Source organism: Rhamphochromis sp. 'chilingali', assembly GCF_963969265.1.
Source record: "Rhamphochromis sp. 'chilingali' genome assembly, chromosome: 18".
NCBI lineage: Eukaryota > Metazoa > Chordata > Actinopteri > Cichliformes > Cichlidae > Rhamphochromis > Rhamphochromis sp. 'chilingali'.
Window position 1 is genome coordinate 11,078,418 of NC_137945.1, and position 20,459 is coordinate 11,098,876.

Sequence of the window (20,459 nt, forward strand, 5' to 3'; positions counted from 1 at the left end):
AATTGGTATGTTTTCCACATGTGAGTATTCTTTCTCACTGCAGAATGAAGCATTTCTAATTGTTTGGAAATTGTCCTGCAACACTTCCCTTACCAGACTGGCACCAACGATTCTTTCTTTAAGATCGTTTCTGGTGTCTTTCCTCCTTGGTAATGTTTTAACCCACACTAGAATGCTCCAGACCTGCAAACCACTAAAACGTCTGCATTTATAAGGTGCTCACACTTCCTGATGTAATTATCAAGTGCATTGATTAGCAGCACCTGACTGCTACTTAGTCTCTTAAAGTCTCTTACGGAAGCTGTAAGAATGTATTTTGCTTTCTGCAAACTGCTTCTGCATCTGGTTTGACTTTTGTTATATAAATAATGACAAAGTGTAATATACCATGTTTTGGAATTCATCTGAGATTGCATTTAGTTAATTTTAAGATGTGCTAAGGACCAAATGGTTAATTTGGTCCTTAGCACTGAAAGAAGGTTTAATTTCTTTTTACTGTTATTGCATTATGACTAACTGTCACGGTCCCCGTGCCTGCTCGGCTGGCCCTGTGTGGCTACATGTTATGTTTTGTCTTTTCTCTCTCTCCTCTCTCTCTGCTCGCTGCCTGGGCGGAGCTCATTGTGAGCTCCCGGCCTCCACCACCTGTAGGCAATCACCTGTGGCTCCTCACCCTGTTTGCTCCCGCTACTTAAGGCAGTGACTGAGAGCACCTCGCCGCTGGACTATTGAATAACGCTCGTCAGTGCTACTTTAGCCTCAGCCAGTTTTGAGCTCTGTCCGTAAAAGTTCCGTGCTAACCCTTGTTCTCTGTATGCAGATTTCTCGTGTTTTGGTTTGGAGACTCTGGACGCTTTTCCCGACCCCGCTCTGCACCCCTGGGAACCCTGGCCCCCTTCTCCCTCACCTGTATATAGTGCACCTGGAGTGTGTAAATAAACCTGTTTTTCTGAGACTTCAGTCTGCGCCGAGTCCTCCCTGCTCCTCCATGACAGAATAGTCCAGCCAACCATGGACTCAGCGGACTCTGCTTCCTCGGCCCCGGCCCCGATTACCTTGGAGGAGCTACTACACCGGCATGAGCAGATGTTAGTCCGGCTCAGTGGAGAGGTGGCCGCCTTGGCTCTGGCCGTCGCCCAACGAACACCACTAGAGGCGAGCCCCCCCGAGGCGAGCCCCCCGGAGCGCCCAGCCTCTGCCTCATCTCCTCAGGTAACATCAGGCTTTGCTGCAAGCGCTGCTGCACCACCTCTCTCCTCTGTGTCTTTGGATAAGCTGTTGCCCACACCTGAGGCATTCACGGGGGAGCTGGGGAAGTGCGCGGGGTTTTTGATGCAGTGCGCTATGCATTTTCGCCAATTGCCACATGTCTTTTCTAGCGATGAGGTCAAGATTGCCTATTTCGTTCAGCTGTTACGTGACCGTGCTTTGACCTGGGCGCAGGCTCAACTTCAAGCAAACCCTGTAATTACGTATGCTGACTTCCTTTCCAAGTTTAAGGCTGTGTTTGATAAGGGCTCCAGCACAGAAGCCGCCGGTCACCGCTTACTCAACCTTAAACAAGGTAAGCGCAGCATGGCTGATTATTCTGTTGATTTTTGGACCCTGGCAGCGCAAACAAAGTGGGGGCAGGAGGCATTAAGGACCACGTTACTAAACAACATCAATGACGACCTAAAGGACGAATTAATGATGCGTGAACTCCCTCAATCTCTGGAGGCTGTTATGTCGCTGTGTATTCAGGTGGATGATCGGCTGCGTGCGCGCCGGAGCGTGCGGAGGCACGCACCGCGGGAGCCGCGGGCAACAAGAGACCCATCCCCCGAGTCACGAGGAGCCCGTGAGTACAGCGGGGGCGAGGAAGGAGAGCAGCCGATGCAGATAGGACGCTCCCGCCTTTCACCCGCGGAACGTCAGCGTCGGTTCTCCGCTGGTGAGTGCCTGTATTGCGGCCGTAAGGGTCACTTTATCTCCACCTGCCCGGCTCTGGCAAAAGAGCGCGCCCACCAGTAGTGGAGAGGGTACTGGTGGGCGACCTGTCTGGTAAACACTCCCATCCACGTTTAACATTGCCCGCAAAGCTCATGATACAGACAGCGATTCATCCTCTTTCTGCATTAATAGACTCTGGTGCTGAGCAGAGCTTCATTGATATCTCACTAGCCACAAAGCTGAACGTTGCTACCACAGCTTTGCCTAATCCGCTCCGTGTGTCTGCCTTATCAGGCCAACGTTTGCCGGACATCACTCATATTACTGAACCCTTGTCTCTCACACTCTCCGGTAACCATACTGAAAGGATTAGCTTCTTCGTGTTCAAGACACCGTTTGCACCACTTGTGTTAGGTTACCCCTGGTTGGTGCAACATAACCCCCAGATAGACTGGAAGAAAGAGCGTGTTACGGGGTGGAGTGTGGAATGCCACATGAACTGTCTTAAAACTGCCACCCCCCCGGTCACTCGGCTAACCACAGTTGAGCCCACAGAGGAGTGCGATTTGTCCGCTGTTCCCTTTGTCTATCACGACCTGGCAGCAGTATTCAGCAAGGACAAAGCAAAAATGCTCCCCCCCCACAGGCCCTACGACTGTGCCATTGACCTCCTCCCGGGGGCGCCGCTTCCCTCTGGCCGCTTGTATAGTCTCACCCAACCTGAGAGAGAGACAATGGAGAAATACATCACCGACTCGCTGGCCGCGGGCATTATGCGGTCCTCTTCTTCTCCTGTAGGTGCGGGGGGTTTTTTTGTCAGCAAGAAAGACAAAACCCTCCGGCCGTGTATAGACTATCGTGGCCTCAACAGAATCACGATCAAAAACAAATACCCGCTGCCCCTTCTCTCCTCTGCCTTTGAACTACTTCAAGGGGCTACAGTGTTCACCAAACTCGATCTGAGAAACGCTTACCACCTAGTGAGGATTCGAAAGGGAGACGAGTGGAAGACTGCATTCAATACACATCTTGGTCATTTTGAGTATTTGGTAATGCCCTTCGGTCTGACGAACGCCCCTGCTGTTTTCCAAGCGCTAGTCAATGATGTCCTCAGGGATTTTATTAACCGCTGTGCTTTTGTCTACCTCGATGACATTCTTGTTTTTTCAAAGACTGTGAAGGAGCACGAAGTCCATGTGAGACAGATTCTCCAGCGCCTGTTGGAGAACAGACTCTTTGTGAAGGCGGAGAAATGTGACTTCCACGTAGACTCAGTGGCGTTCTTGGGGTACATCATCGCTCAAGGTAATCTGAAGCCTGACCCGGCAAAGGTCCAAACAGTCCTAGACTGGCCCAAGCCCCCAAATCGCCTGCAGCTCCAGCGTTTTTTGGGCTTTGCCAATTTCTACAGGCGCTTCATTAAAGATTATAGTAAGATCGCATTGCCTCTCACAAGACTTACTTCCCCGAAGGTGTCGTTTCAGTGGGACCCGCCAGCCCAGGAGGCGTTCGCCTGCCTAAAGGAAAGGTTTGCCACCGCTCCTATCCTTCAACAGCCTGACCTCAACCAACAGTTCGTGGTGGAGGTGGATGCGTCGGAGACGGGGGTTGGGGCAGTCCTGTCTCAGCGCTTTAAAGGTAAACTCCACCCGTGTGCCTTCTTCTCTCGCCGCCTCACACCAGCGGAGCGGAATTACGACATCGGGGACCGAGAGCTGCTGGCTGTGAAACTCTCACTAGAGGAATGGAGGCACTGGCTAGAGGGCGCTGAGCATCCCTTTATTGTATGGACAGACCACAAAAACCTGGAGTACATCCGGTCAGCAAAGCGTCTCAACTCCCGGCAGGCCAGGTGGGCTCTGTTTTTCTCACGGTTTGACTTTTCTCTCACCTACAGGCCCGGGTCACGAAACGTAAAACCTGACGCCCTTTCCCGGCTGTTCACCGTTACGGAGAAAGACCCTGACCCTGAGCCCATCCTCCCCTCCTCCTGCGTGTTCGGAGCAGTCACTTGGGCGATTGAATCCCAAATCCTCGAGGCGCAAGTCACCGAACCCGACCCAGGGACGGGCCCACCAGGGCGGCTTTATGTTCCCACGTCCGTCAGGTCACGTGTTCTCCAGTGGGGTCACACCGCCCGCTTTTCCTGCCACCCTGGACTTCATCGCACGATCTCCTTCTTGCAACGTTACTTCTGGTGGCCCTCCCTGATAAAAGACACTAGAGACTATGTGACCGCCTGTCCCACGTGCGCTCAAAACAAGCGTCCCAACCAACCGCCGTCCGGGTTGCTCCAGCCTCTCCCCACTCCTGGCCGGCCCTGGTCCCACATCGCCCTGGACTTCGTCACGGGGCTGCCGTCCTCTTCAGGTAACACAGTAATACTAACCATTGTGGACCGTTTTTCTAAGGCTGCACATTTTGTTGCCCTCATAAAGCTCCCGACCGCACTGGAGACTGCTCAACTGCTCACGGCACATGTGTTTAGGCTGCACGGCATCCCTGACGACATCGTGTCCGACAGAGGCCCTCAGTTCACCTCGCGGGTTTGGAAAGAGTTCTGCACGACCCTGGGCGCAAAGGTTAGTCTTTCATCTGGTTTTCACCCTCAGACCAACGGACAGACGGAGCGTGCCAACCAGGAGCTGGAAGCTGCCCTTCGCTGTGTTGTCTCCCACAACCAAGGCACCTGGAGCGACCAGTTACCGTGGATTGAGTACGCTCATAACAGCCTCACGTCGTCCGCCACGGGAATGTCGCCGTTCGAGGCTTCTCTGGGGTACCAACCGCCGCTGTTTCCTGCTCTTGAAGGAGAGCATGCGGTCCCCTCTCTGCAACACCACCTCCGAAGGTGCCGTCGGGCCTGGCGTACTACCAGAGCGGCCCTGCTCCGAACTAAGGAGCGAAACAAGGCCCTCGCTGATCGCCGTCGGACCCCTGCCCCTGCATACGCCGCGGGTCAGAAGGTATGGCTGTCCACTCGCTTTGTGCCTATTCGCGCTGAGTCTAAGAAACTGGCGCCCACCTTCCTTGGGCCTTTTGAAATTGACTCTGTTGTCAACCCGGTGTCTGTTCGCCTGAAGCTGCCGCGCAATATGCGCATACACAACGTCTTCCACGTCTCTCAGGTCAAGCCCGTGCTCTCCAGCCCGCTGTGCCCCCCTCTTAGGGCCCCTCCGCCCGCCCAGCTTGTGGATGGTCAGGAGGTGTACGCCATCACTCGTATTATGGACTCTCGGCGCCGGGGACGGGGTTTCCAGTACCTGGTGGATTGGGAGGGCTACGGGCCGGAGGAACGGTCCTGGGTGCCCCGGTCGGCTGTCCTGGCCAAGGAGTTGATCCGGGACTTCCATCGTCGGTATCCGGGTAAGCCTGGTGGGTCGCCGGGAGGCTCCCGTTGAGGGGGGGGGGGGGTACTGTCACGGTCCCCGTGCCTGCTCGGCTGGCCCTGTGTGGCTACATGTTATGTTTTGTCTTTTCTCTCTCTCCTCTCTCTCTGCTCGCTGCCTGGGCGGAGCTCATTGTGAGCTCCCGGCCTCCACCACCTGTAGGCAATCACCTGTGGCTCCTCACCCTGTTTGCTCCCGCTACTTAAGGCAGTGACTGAGAGCACCTCGCCGCTGGACTATTGAATAACGCTCGTCAGTGCTACTTTAGCCTCAGCCAGTTTTGAGCTCTGTCCGTAAAAGTTCCGTGCTAACCCTTGTTCTCTGTATGCAGATTTCTCGTGTTTTGGTTTGGAGACTCTGGACGCTTTTCCCGACCCCGCTCTGCACCCCTGGGAACCCTGGCCCCCTTCTCCCTCACCTGTATATAGTGCACCTGGAGTGTGTAAATAAACCTGTTTTTCTGAGACTTCAGTCTGCGCCGAGTCCTCCCTGCTCCTCCGTGACACTAACACTCAGTAAAACCTGCACATTGCACTCACTGCAGAGCCCAGGCTCCCTAGTTGAAACACTAAACTTGCTGCAGAGAATTTAATCAAAAGGACTCTTGCTCGCCTGCCTGCATGCACAGCATTATCTGGTCATGATCATTTTAAAATTATGTTTGATAGCAGTAGTGTCTAGGAATGTGCTCCGCTGTATCTTTGCAATTCACCCCTAGGCTTCGCAAAGATGTTTTAACAAGATAAGACCCCAGACAATGCCCTTCAGAGACAAAACTTAATTCAACACTGAAACTTAAATTGTAGCTTTGTTTGCTTCTGGAGTGAAGACACACAAAACCGTATAACAATGATTCTTCGGTATTTTTCTAATTTGTTTCCATTTGTATAAAAAGTTAACTTTTGACTCACGTCTTTTGATTGCTTAAACATTTTGCCTGCCAGCCAGGAACAAAACAATTCCAAATATGAAAAGTTTTCCCACTCACGATCCACAAACAACAACAACAACAACATAAAACACAAAAAGTGCACGCACAGTAGAGTAGCAGTGCTTGCACAGCATATTGGAGGTGCATCCCATGCCACATAATAAATTCCATTCCGCTCTAAGTAGTATGTCACAAGAACTTTGACACACTTTCTGCAAGTTGATGTTTAGTAAATTTTAAAATCAAACTGTGCTTACATCCACTAGTGGATCAGTTAAATGATTCAGCAGGGATTTTCTCAAAAACAGCATGACAACAAACACAGACATTTCAGCATTTAGGAGCCAAGAGAGGCTCTAAACTAAAAGCCTGAAAGATGCCTAAGGCAGTTTTTGTTCCCGAGAGAGACAATCCATTCCTCCAGCAAAGATCAAGCCTCTGTATTTCAAGAGGAAAGTGTTTGTGAAGTACAGTATAGGCTATATTTCACTGGGCTTTCATACTAATAAAATCTGCATAGCAAATGATAGATACCTGAGAGCAAAGAGGAAAAGAACAAAACAAAAACAAAGCAAAGACTCACCAAGAGGCTGTCCAGCAATGATACGGGCGTTTTCCCCCGCCACTGCTGCTCGGGCGTTCCTTTCGTTCATGTATTGTACAAAGGCGTAACCCTTGTGCACAGAGCAACCCACTATCTTGCCATACTTGGCGAAGATGACCTCTATGTCGGTCTTCTTGACGATGGCTGTGTTGAGGTTGCCAATAAAGACTCTGGAGTTGAGGGAACGAGGGTCATTCTTGTTGGTCACGTTGCTGGTCTGAGTTTTACCAGTCATTCTCCTCCAGTTGCCCTCCTGGGACACAGACAGAGGGGGAGGGGAGGGGGAAAGCTTTAGAGGACGGGCAGGCCAACTCCAGCTAATTCTGCTCCAAAGGAAGTGTTTAATATTAGTTTTTTAACATAACATAATGACACAGATAGTCAAATAAATAAGCACAATTATAGATGGAACCGTTTTTGAAGAACTTCAGGAACTAATTCAGAATCAGTAAAATATCCAATAATACTCTTAAAGAAGTCATTTCATGATTGCAGAGTTGTCACCAGTTACCTAACTGCTGCTTAGAGAAATCAAAAACACTGCAAGTTTAAAAAAAAGGAAAGAAAAAATATAACGGTTTAACAACTGACCTTTCTTGAGCTGCAACAACACTAAATTTAGCCAATTCTGAATGATGATCATTGCTTCTTCATCACATACATGTGCTTCTTACTTACTTACCCAGCCAGCTCGGTGTGCTGGTTTGTGACCTTGGCTAACATGGCATCGTGGTTTTATGTTTCTCAGTCAGACAACTACTTTAAAGAGTAAAACACACACACAGAGTCTCTCTGTGATTCCTCCAGCAACTGACAGCATTGCTGTGAATGGATGTTTTACTGACCCAGCTGGGGGCATGTGATTGGCTGGTGACAAATCCACTGTCACGAAATGTGACATGAAATATAACTAGATAGAAAAAAAGATGAAGTAAAAGTCAAACTTCTGGAAAGGAGATTTTGAAACAGATATTTTACATACACTTAAAATTACTTCAATTTAACTTGAGTCATTTGACATTTATTTACTCATATTACACACCGGAGCTCCATGAAACGCAGGATAATTACTTTTTTCCAGTAATACTTTATATTAACCGTAGTTAATGAATGGAAAATTCATTTTTAATAAAAATAAAGCTTTTACTGTTAATGAAATTGCACCATTATTTAATGCTTACACATCTTTTAATAATAATTGTTCTGTAACTGATGAATGACGGCCTCTGTTAATATTTAGAGTTAAGCGACTATAAGTACTTCACGTTTAACTCAAAAAAGTAGGGCAACTTTCCAATTCTTTCATAAATGTGAAGTAAAGGCAACCATGTCAACTTTTACAGAACTATCTACATGTTGTTTAATTAGATTTTAGATCTTTCGGTGTAATTTTGGAAGGATGAGCAATTTTGAATGAGGAACACAGGTTGTGTTGGACAAAATAAGCCACTCTGAGTGGATCAGGGCAGAGAGTGCTGGGAGATGACAGGATAGGAATTGGAGCCGGGCCTGAATCAGTCTGAATGCATGATCTTTACCCATTCCACATTCATTGACAGGTGGAGCTGGATTGATGTTTCTAAGCTCTGCAAATGGTTAATAAATACTATATAGATCATCTATAAACACAAATTGGCTGTCTATTATAACACAACTGTGCGTGCTGTAACTACATGGACTTAGACTGTGTGTAATTAGTCAATAACACACAATCATTTTCACTTTGTGTTTACTTTTGCTTTTACTGCCCTTTTTGTTTTAGATAGTTTAGGTGTCAAACCTACTTAATAGCTTTAGGATAAGATTGTGGTTTTGGTTAAATGACACCAAGAAGGGAGTGAGATTGGCCTTACTGTTGTTGTGGCACGGGTCCAATGCTGTGTGTTATTATATGTACCAATGTTATCATATTAAATTCAAATTATAGCTAGTTTTTAGTAAATGATAAACATAAATGACTTGTTTGATAGCAACATATCATTTTCTTAAAACTTACTAAACTTTTAAACTTTTACCCTTTTTCCTAGTTGGGTTCTACTTTTTTAATGCACCTTTTTGTTGAAAAGGCTGTTGTTGTTGTTGTTGTTGTTGAAGGTTTCCTTCTCTGTATGTAAAGTACAATGTCACTGGCCAGTCAACTGCTTACCTAAGCCACATTTTTCATGGTTGAAATGCTACCACTGGATGATTGTGAGGAGCATAAGAAGAAGCAACAATATGTGAATGTCACAGCAGTTCTCTCCGCTTTGTGAGAAACCAAATACAGTAGCTGTCAGTGAAAAAGCTTTGCTATCTCAATACCCATATTGTTGCATCCCTAATGCTTTGTGTGCCATTTCACTGATCACATAAAGCGTGGGCTGTAATTCGTGTTACAGTTTTATTCAGACTTTTCTGTGCTGTCAAGTTATCAACGTACATTAGCCTCAGCTTTTGTAGGCCTCCTCTGCAATTATTCCTAAATGACCTTTTCACGGCTTGAATGTTAGTTTTCACGAAAGATGATTGGTCGCAGCATCGGGGCAATTATGCCTACCCAATGAAAGGATGCACTATTGAGCGATCATTGTTGTATGTTTAATTACGGTTATCAAACAGCAGATAGGTAAATTGATCCCCCCAAATTTTTCCACCAGTTTTTCCTTTGATTTTCTTTTCACTGCAAGCATGTCGTTTTGTTTTTTTATAGCTGGAAAAATCCTGGTTTTCATTACAGTTTATGTTCCAAAATGGATTACAGTTAGTCCATTAAATACTGTGAAATATTGTGAAGAAAACACTGCATATTTAATATTTGCCTGCTCTGAGTCTCTGTCCCTGACACACTGTGATAACAACTATTCAGCTTTGAGACGAAGAACCTGAATAATGGATCCAATCCTCAGTAAATAGGATTAGTAACCAAGGTAACGCTGATGTTCTTGGAATATCGTGCACGAACACACAAGCGCACACACGTACACATTTCTGACTGGCAGTCTCTTTCCCTTTACCAAACATAATTTCCAATGCAAACGGCTGTAGACTCCTACGGCGCGGCAGCTTTGATTGCCCACTGCGTAGCGTCAATCTCTGCACAATTACACAGTGTAGTTTTATTGTGATGTGCTGTCCCATAATAACTTTGTTCGGCAATTGGCTGTATGTGGCAGGAGAATAATTCTGAAAAGGATGCAATTCACACACTGAAGCCACAGTAGATAAAGAAGAAAGCTGCCCAGTCAACCAGTAAAGTGGAACAGCCATGCGATTTACAGAGGAAATATTCTGTGTCATGCATCCATTACACCTGAGTCTGGGATCAGGCAACACACACTACCGCTACTCTTTCACTTGGCAACACATGTTTTATGTGTTATATCACCTAACGTCTCATGTTATTTCTTTGACTATTTGCACCTACTGTGGTCACACAGCAGCTCGGGTTTACAGTGTTGCATGGATGTGCTGTTTCTGCACGTTGCCACATGTGGGAATAAACTCCTGCTCACCAGCCCTCAAGTGGCCTTGTCATTTATCAGTGGCAGACACTGAAAATTGATGTGGTGCAGGCACACAGATATGCATGTCTTAACTCAAACGAGCACCACAGTGACCACCTAATGCTAGTTCAAAACCCCAGTCTGACACTCCTGCCATATGGATGTTCATGGACAGGTCACAGGGAACATGACACATCAGTGGAGAAGGGTTAGGTTGCCTCTCTAGTTTAATAAATCAGGAGTGGATACTGGCCTTCGGACCACTTTACCCCTTCTTACTGTTATATTTCATGTTGTCTTCTCTGTTGTTTTCTTTAGAACGGGACACTAATTTATTCCATCAGTGGTTTTCCTGCTGACCTTGCCTTTTAGTATATTTACAACCTCCATTAAGCTTCTTGTCCTCTGAGGTGATAGCGTCACAGGGAGAAACATGGGAAAACAGCGCAGGAAGTGATATTCAACCAGGAATGTAATTGGAAAAAGAATTGTTTTAGAGGACCTGATATTTGTTATCAAAAAAAACAGAAACGTGCTCTGCAAACTGCTTTTAGAGGAAAAGTAACGACCTGGTGTTCAAAGCCCACTCTTTAAAAATGATTACAGCTTCAACTGTACTGCCTTTTGACAGTTAAGAGGTGAAGACAGATAAGTCTTCATTTTCACTTTCATGCCGGCGTGGTCGTGTCAGAATAAGTGCCACATTTTTCAAAAGGTGGACGTCTCCTTTGGGGAAAAAAACACTTTGATGTTCTGGCATTACAGAAAAGCGCAGCATGCTTTGCCTCTAATATGTTTTGTAAGAGAAGCCCAATATCATGGCAATGATAAAGACATACAAATAAGGTCAGTAGAAAAAGCATCAAGGTTATGTAGTTGACAGCACTGCTGTGTTGGGTTAGCGGTTGAGTGAAAAAAGAAAGGGTTTCGTGCAGAAGTAGCCATATTACTGAGCTCTCTCTTGCTCTGTAATGCATTGTGCCTCGGTAGACAGGCTCTTAAAAGGTTGTTGTTTGGCTCTGGCTCTGCCTGATTTATAGACATTTTTTTTCATGGAGGGAACTCATTGAATTGATTCCTTTTGTAATTTCCTACCACTCCACCACTGTACATTTCTCTTCACGATGCCTCAGCCTCTCTGCTCTGATTGTTGCCTAGGCAGCTCGACGGGCTGAGGAAAGGCCGAAGAAGCTGCTCGCTGAAACAGAACAGAGAAAGGTAACCCGATACACCTTTTCCAAAAGCGTTGCCACCGTGTACCGCAAAGTTAGAATAATTGCTTCAAAGATTTCTTCCATTTATATCTTGACTTAAAATGTGTCTTTCTGCCCGTGAAAGCAACAGCAACAACTGTGAAAAAAAATCCTATTTGTAAATCAACAGCTCTATTTGTATTATAGGCCGCAGAGTATCTCAGTCGTGCAGCCAGCCATAAATATGTGCACTTTTGTGAAGTGTGGTCAGAGGCTGAAACAATTGTGATCCAAAGAGAAACAGCACTCCCAACATTTCGCCTGATTTAAAGGTGAAGGAACAGTTACGGAAATTAAATTTAATATGAACAGAATAAAGGGCGTAAACACATTTAATGCTATACAGCACTTTCCACTATTCTATTTGCATCTAAAAAAAAAAGGACTCCAGTCTCCAAGATAGGAAGCCATAAAACTAATTCTCTCCACATTTTCAATCAGCTGCTGCCCTTTGGCTTTATGAGTCAAGGTACACAGTGCCGGCCTCAGCTTCAACTCTGCTACACCACTGCAAAGTGGACCTATAAAAAGGAGGAGGAGGAGGAGCCATTCTAATTTTGCTGGCATAGGGTGTTTGAAGTGCTATAAATGTGAGATAAATTTTGTTCAATGGGACATTTACACAACCTCACTGTTTATGACTATCACAAGTCATTGTTTTTTGTTCTCTGAGCAGTTAATTGCATGGGGTAAGAGAGCAACATCTCTTAAGGTAAGAGATGTTTTTGACTGCTAACCTAAACCATGAATGGGATTTATGGTTTTAAATATTTAATTACTGTTTTCAGAGGCTGCTAAATCATTATAATCATTATAATCTCATCTTCAAAGCTGCCCTTAGCTTTTTAACTAAAATTAGAGGATGATGTAAAAAAACAAAACAAAAAACACTACTGTAGCCTTGTCTTAACCCCATCAACCAGATTTTCCCCTCAATGTTATGTCAATTTCAGACACAAAAGACCTCTTTCAGGTGGTGCAGTTGGGGAAGAGGGTCAGAAGCACAGTATGACACTAACAAAATATGAACAGCAAGACACAAATAACAAACTATAGACACAAAGAGGAGCTAGGTTTCCAGTGACAGAGAGCTGAAGGCTAGGGATCCCAGAAGACTAAACTGGGAGCATAAAGATAAAGCAACCAGGAAATGTAACATTGTTGCATTGAGTTGCAGAATTCAAAAGAAACTGAAAATCTCTGAAGGTACAGAAAAGCAGGACTCAAAATTAAGCTTGAACTAATAACAAGAAAGAATAAACTATTTCCTGAATCTAAATAATAAAGAATATTAAGCTTAAAACGCAGAGACAAAACCTGTTTGTCATGACACTGAGAAGGTGGTGGAGACCAAAGCAGAGCTAAAAGGATCGTTGTTGTTTTACTCACGTTCACCACCTCCTAATACGTTAAATAGGTGTTACAGTCCCAAGACATGGCCTAAAAATCACAGCTCTTAATTGAACCCCATTCTAATGGATGAAGTGCATCCATTAGTGTTAGGTTTGTATTGTTGATTGTCATTTATGCTTAGAAATATTTACTTATATATGCTTAGAGTTTTGTAATTAGTTGTAGATTGGTAGAGGTTTTGATCCTTGATAGTCTGCAAACTTTGTGTGTATTAGACAGCACTTTGGGAGCATGAGAGGTCATACCATGTCTTATTGTTTTATGGCAGGATTAACGTAGTTGCGTCTGTTCTAGTCTAAGTGCTCTTTGTTTAGATGAACTGCAGGACTTCCTCACCGTGTCATCTAGGATGAACCATCTAGGGTGAGGGGGAGGCTACCCTCTTCCTGACCAAGGATGTTTGACCCTTTGATCAGCAGTCCACACACACACACACACACACACACACACACACACACACACACACACACACACACACACACACACACACACACACACTGTTGTGTATTTTGGGTTATAACAGGATCCGTAGTGGGCTTGCCCCGATGCATTAGGGGAAATGATGCTTTTCGGCTGTTGCTCGGGCTAGCTCCATGTTAAGTTGCTCCGTTATAATAAATACCGCAAGTTACGTCGTGGTCCGAGTATCATTGTTATACTAGTAACCCGGAGTGAAGATATAACAAAAGTGGCGACGAGGACGTCTGGACCGACGCTGCAGTCCGCTTTGGAGTTTTACATTTTTTTTCCTGCTGATGCCTCGCGCTAACCTGGTGTTAGACGGCGCGGGAGGTAGGACGACGCTACCGGTGTGCGAAGGTGGATGCCGTTTTTTTTTCTCCTCAGCGAAACGGGGAGGAATGTACAGCGGACAGGACGACGAGGGCAGACTCCGTAAGTGACGTTAACCAAAACATAAACGGATAAAAGAGACGTTACGAAAAGGAACAGTTGTGAGGGGAAGAGTGCCATTCAACCAGGAGCCGAGTAATGGCTGGAGTTACTGGCCCTATCAGTCCCTTCGACGAAAGCACGGAGCAATGGAGCTCATATACGGAGCGTTTTGGATATTTCGTTGCGGCTAACGACATACAGGATGCTAAACTGGTGCCCATTTTTTTGAGTGTGATAGGCCCAAAGACTTTTACCCTGCTAAGGAGCCTGCTACAGCCAGCAAAGCCAGGCAGTAAAAGTTTCACAGAGATCGTGGACACACTGACCAAACACTTCTCGCCCAAGCCCCTCGTGATCGCTGAACGGTTCAAGTTTCACAAGCGAAACCAAGAAGAGGGTGAGTCTGTCACAATGTTCGTTGCATCGTTACGCAAATTAGCTGAACACTGTGAGTTTAAAGATGTTTTAAATGACACATTAACCCTCCTGCCATCCTTTAAAAAACTCACACCCATCACCCTAGGGACCATTCTCAGCCACGCCATAAAAAGACCATATATCCATATTTTATTCCACTTTAAATTAGCCAACCTTGTAAAACTACTTCTCCCTGAAATATTCATGTAAAGTTTTAATTATATTTTCGTTGTTTTAACCCTTCAAATCCCAGTGTTATTACATGAGCGCCCTGTGTTATAAGCCCCAAAAACCAAAAAACGAAACTAAATATTTCCACAAAAAACCAGTTGAAGTAATATGTGATTGTCATTATAAGTAGGCCTTTAGATGGACCAAAGATTGGCACCAACATACATTTTGACCTGCCATTATTTTGTTTGCATTTTTTTTGCAATTTAAAAATTAAAACTTCAAGGCCCTGAGTCTTCATTGACATCCAAGAAAAGAAGAAAAAATAAAATCATATGATGATAATTTGGGGTTGAAAAATAGCGTTTATAATGGAAGTCAATGGGCAGAAAATGGTCCCCAGGGTGATGGGTGTGGGGATTTCTGCTGCTCAGCCATTTTAGGCTGATTTAAGGAATTCACACTGGAATATTAACATTGACAGGTAAAAACTATCCTGTGGCAAGTTTGGTTATATTCCACTGAACACAGTGGAAATGGCAGCCATTTAACACATAGCAGTGGCACAAAAAGGTCCCAAGAAGGCAGGAAGGTTAAGAGACAGACTCGTGTGTGGTTTAAGAAATGAAGCTGCACAGAAGAAATTGCTCACGGAAAGTGATTTGACTCTTGAGAAGGCAATTAATATCAGTGTGACCATGGAAATGGCATCAAAAGAAGCCCATGCGCTACATGCTACAGACAGAGTACACAAACTAGACAATGGTAAAGCAAATGCACAGGGACCATGCTTCCGCTGTGGCAAGTTAGGACACCTTGCTAGTGATTGCTGGTGCAAAGAAATGGATTGCAACAACTGTGGAAAAAAAGGTCATGTAGCACGGGCATGCAGGAACAAAAGGTGCAAGGATAAGGGCTCAAAGCCTGGGAATAAAAGAGGCACTGCAAGATTCAAAAAAGAAAGACATGTTCACACAGTTAAGCTTCATGAGGATAGAGCAAATGACTCCTCAGATGAAGAAGTGTTGTCTGCAATAAATACTGTGCGAATACTGAAGGTGGACGAAACCTCAGACGGCTTTTGGGTCACGCCCAAACTGGAGGGACATGTTGTAAAAATGCAGATTGACACTGGGTCAAAAGCATCACTAGTGTCATATAATGTCTATAGGACATGTCTGAAGCACCTTCCACTCAAACCCTCCGACACAGTATTTAAAGGATATACTGGACATCGAGTGCCTATGAAAGGAATGGCAGAGGTGACTGTTCAATACAATGGCCAAACTGCTAAGCTGCCTGTGTATGTTACGCAGAAGAACTGCCCTGCTATAATGGGACGTGTGTGGCTCAAAACAATCAGACTCAACTGGCAAGAGGTGAGAAAGCTGTCGCATGGTTCCTCTCAGCTACAGGCCATACTGGGAAAACACCAGGAGGTTTTTCGTGAGGAGCTGGGCAGCATGAAAAAAATTACAGTGAAGCTGCATCTCAAGCCTGACTCCAAGCCAGTCTTTATGAAGGCTAGACCTGTGCCGTACGCCATTCGGCCCAAGGTGGAGTCTAATTTAGACGCATTGGTCAAGAATGGTGTTCTGGAGCCGGTTACGACCAGCGAGTGGGCCACGCCCATCGTTCCAGTTCCCAAAAAGGACGGCGGAATCCGGATCTGCGGAGACTTCAAGGTATCCGTGAATCCTGTATTAACAGCAGAGCAGTATCCCCTTCCACTGATTGATGACTTATTTGCTGGTCTGAGTGGAGGACAAAAGTTCAGCAAAATAGATCTCAACCAAGCTTACCTGCAAATGCACGTTGAAGAGCAGTCACGTGACATGTTGACTATTAACACACATAAGGGACTTTTCAGATTTTGCAGGTTGCCTTTTGGCATCACATCAGCTCCAGCATTGTTTCAACGAGCGATTGATCAAATCCTGAGCGGATTACCTGGTGTGCAATGCTATCTGGATGATATCCTGTGTACAGGAGCAGATGATGAAGAGCATCTGCGCAACTTGGATGCGACCCTTCAGAGGCTGAAGGAATACGGATTGAGAGTCCGTAAGGAGAAATGTGACTTTTTCCAGTCATCTGTGGAATATCTAGGGCACGTGATTGATGCAAATGGACTTCACACTGCACCTTCGAAGATCACAGCAATCGTGGATGCACCCCCACCACGAAATGTCAGTCAGTTAAAGTCTTTCTTAGGGCTGTTGAACTACTACGGACGGTTCATACCCAACTTGGCATCACTCCTGAAACCACTGCACAACCTGCTACGCAAGGAAGAAGCATGGGAGTGGACAGCAAGCGGCCAAGACGCCTTTCAAAAGGCAAAGGATTCACTGACTGCATCTGAGGTGCTAACCCACTTCAATCCCAAGTTCCCAATTCAGCTTGCTTGTGATGCTTCTCCCTATGGGGTGGGGGCAGTGATTTCCCACATTCTCCCAAATGGCGAAGAAAGGCCAATTGCATTCGCATCAAGGACATTAAACACAGCAGCGTCCAACTATGCTCAGCTGGAACGAGAGGCGCTGAGCATTGTATTCGGTGTTCGGAAATTCCACCAGTACCTGTACGGTAGGAAGTTTACACTGTTTACTGTTCACAACCATCCTGGGACCCTATACAGGGATTCCATCTCTTGCTGCTTCACGTCTCCAGAGGTGGGCGTTGATATTGTCAGGACATTCTTATGACATCAAGTATCGCAAATCGGAGTCTCATTGCAATGCAGATGGGTTGTCCAGGTTACCCCTTCCTGTTAAAAAACCCGTCTCTGACACAGTTGAGATCCTCTACTTCAGGGAGGTAGAGACAGCACCTGTTTCGGCTGTGCAGGTGAAAAAGGCGTCCAGAAATGACCCTGTGTTGGCAGCAGTGCTGGACTGGATCATTAAGGGTCTGCCTGCAAGTAAGGGTGTAGACCTGAAGGCTTTCCTGGGAAAGCGGGCGGAGCTTTCTGTTCAGGCGGGATGTTTGCTGTGGGGGGAGGAGAGTCATCATTCCCATGTCTTCGTGTCAGATGGTCCGGAACAACCCACCACTTGCTCCTCTTCATCCCTGGGAGTTCCCACAGGAGCCATGGCATCGGGTACACATTGACTTTGCAGGTCCATACGAGGACAAAATGTTTCTTGTAGCTGTTGATGCACACAGTAAATGGCCTGAAGTGACCATCATGAAATCAGCCACCACTGAAAAGACCATAGAAGCTCTAGGAGAAATGTGCAGTAGGTTTGGATCTCCTACTCAGATAGTCTCTGACAATGGACCTCAACTGGTTTCACAGGAAATGGAGGCTTTCCTACAGGCTAATGGAGTGCAGCACATTACGTCAGCTCCATACCATCCTGCAACAAATGGTCTTGCAGAAAGGTTTGTTCAGACAATGAAACATGCACTGAAAACATCACAAGGCCAAGGAACACTGCATCAGAGACTGCACAAGTTTCTGCTTAACTACCGGAATAGTCCACATGCGACCACAAGGACATCTCCTGCCAACGCAATGTTCAAAAGAGATCTGCGCACTACCTTTGATCTTTTGAAACCCTCAACTGTGAAGGACACTGTACAAAAACAACAAGAGAAACAAATCATGTACAGGGGTCAAAAGGTCAAGGGCAGAGTCTTCAGCACCGGCGAGTCAGTGCAGGCCAGGAACTACCGAGGAGTACACAAGTGGGTTCCTGCAACTGTCATTGCTCAAACTGGTCCAGTTTCATATACAGTTCAGGTGGCCGATGGAGTCTGGAGAAGACACGTGGATCAGCTACTCCGGTCCGCACCAGTGTCTGCAGAAGGGTCTTGCGGAGATCTTGAAAATGCACTCATCGACTCGTCAGCCCCTTCACACACACAAGTAGAGAACTCCACCACATCAGGAACAGTGGTTCCACCTGTAAAGGAGACTGTAAGAGAGACTGAGACATCTTCGGTGTCAGGAACAAAGGCTCCACAAGAGAGCACACAGACTGACGTTACCACAGACCGCCGATACCCCAATAGAGAGCGGCGGCCTCCTGTTCGTCTGAGTTATTAGATGGCACCTGACCCAAATGAACGGGGCAGAATAATCCCCATGGGTCATGGGGGAGGTTGAGGTAGTCCACCCTCACTCCCCAAGATAGCAATTAAAAGAGTTGGTGTTGTAACCTTACAGTTAATAAGAGGTGAAATGTTTGTGAGGCTATTACTGTCATGTGCCAGTGAAGACTGAAGTTTGTGAGTAGATCACCTGTTTATTTCATAGTACATCCTTTGTAAGAGGGGAGGAGATGTTGTGTATTTTGGGTTATAACAGGATCCGTAGTGGGCTTGCCCCGATGCATTAGGGGAAATGATGCTTTTCGGCTGTTGCTCGGGCTAGCTCCATGTTAAGTTGCTCCGTTATAATAAATACCGCAAGTTACGTCGTGGTCCGAGTATCATTGTTATACTAGTAACCCGGAGTGAAGATATAACACACACACACACACACACACACACACACACACACACACACACACACACACACACACACACACACACACACACAGGCAAGGTACTCTTTGTGTGTATGTAGACGTCATATGTTAATGAACTTATGCATATTCATGTAACCTCAATAAAAGAACAGTGGTACGGGAGAACGGACGAGAGCAACTGGGGTCAAGCGAAGGAACGGTGCCTGTCCGGTTCTCTCCCGTGCACGAGAAACATGAAGAAGCTTGCCTACTTGTGTCTTGCTTTGCAGTGTAATTATATTGTCTTCAACATTCCAGCGGATGGGTTCAAGCTACAAACCTATCAATTAGCTCTCTGCTCATGGACAAAATTTCATCAATAATGACGTCTGTTATGCAACCCCTGTTTAATAAATTACTGAACTTTTCCTCTAGTGTGCTTTTACTTGTGAAATGAGTTTTAAGTACAAGCAATGACAGTAATGATACAATACTCCTGTGTGTAATTTATGTGGCACAGCATGCTATTTAAAAAAAAAAAAAAGCAGACTGTGCTTACTAATTTTTATTACTTTTTTGTTCAGTTTATGCTTGAGCATTTCTTTCTTTCTTGGGTGGTTATAGCCTTGGAAGAAAGACTATGTACCTCATACATCTTGTCTTACTTCAATACCACAACCCTTCACATTGGGCCCCTTTTCCTCTTACCTGCAGCAAACCTCATTTCACTACAAATAGTGGCTATGCGTTGCAGCGCCAACCATTTTTATTCCCCTGAACTCTGTTCTCAGAAAATTCATTGACTATTAGAAAGCCTGAAGGAACGATACAATTAGCTAACATGCAAATGGAGTCATTTCTCAGTTGGCTCTCATTCACCTGCACGAAAGTGATGGGTAAAATATGATGGGAAAAACTCCCGTGTGCCGGGGCATAGCAAACATTGGATGATATACAAGAGGAATTTCTTATTATCCAGGGGGAGTCTGCTGTTTGTGACTGACAGGGGAACACCTCAATTGCACTGACAAGATTTCATTTCTTTCCATGGTAGTATACAGCTGCACAGAGTTAAAAGTAATCTGGTCAAACACAGTGAGCTCTCGAGCGCAGCATAGATCAATCTCTGTCTGCTCTTAATCCAATCTGATTGGTAAGAATAGCATCGGGGTGATATAAAACCCACTCTGCATGATTGTTTTGAAAGCTTCCTCTCCACTATGGAACATAGCTCCACGGGATATCTAAAAGCTTTCTATCCACAGTGCAGTTGGATGTTTCCACCTCCTCAAAATGGGCAAGCAGAAAAATAACATCAAAAATCAAGACGTTTCAGAAGGGGTGGGAAAGAGCTGAAATCATTCACTTTAGTACAAGAAACAAAATAACAAAAGAAATCAATCACAGGTGGAACTAACTACTTGCATATACATACATACATTATTGTTTACAAACCAGAAGAATTCATCAAGTCTGATGTGCTTGTGAATGGAAATTTCTATCTTTTAGGTGCAGT

General features: G+C 45.5%; 1 protein-coding gene across 2 annotated transcripts in view; it reads right to left on the reverse strand.

Annotated features, from left to right (window-relative positions):
* Positions 1 to 20,459, reverse strand: part of ralyl (RALY RNA binding protein like) — a 145,776-nt gene that overhangs the window by 72,277 nt on the left and 53,040 nt on the right. For both annotated transcript variants that reach the window (XM_080865569.1, XM_080865568.1), the window contains exon 2: positions 6,836 to 7,109. In XM_080865569.1, the coding sequence (XP_080721695.1) occupies positions 6,836 to 7,091 (256 nt within the window). In that variant the 5' untranslated portion in view covers positions 7,092 to 7,109. The remainder of the gene's footprint in view (positions 1 to 6,835; positions 7,110 to 20,459) is intronic.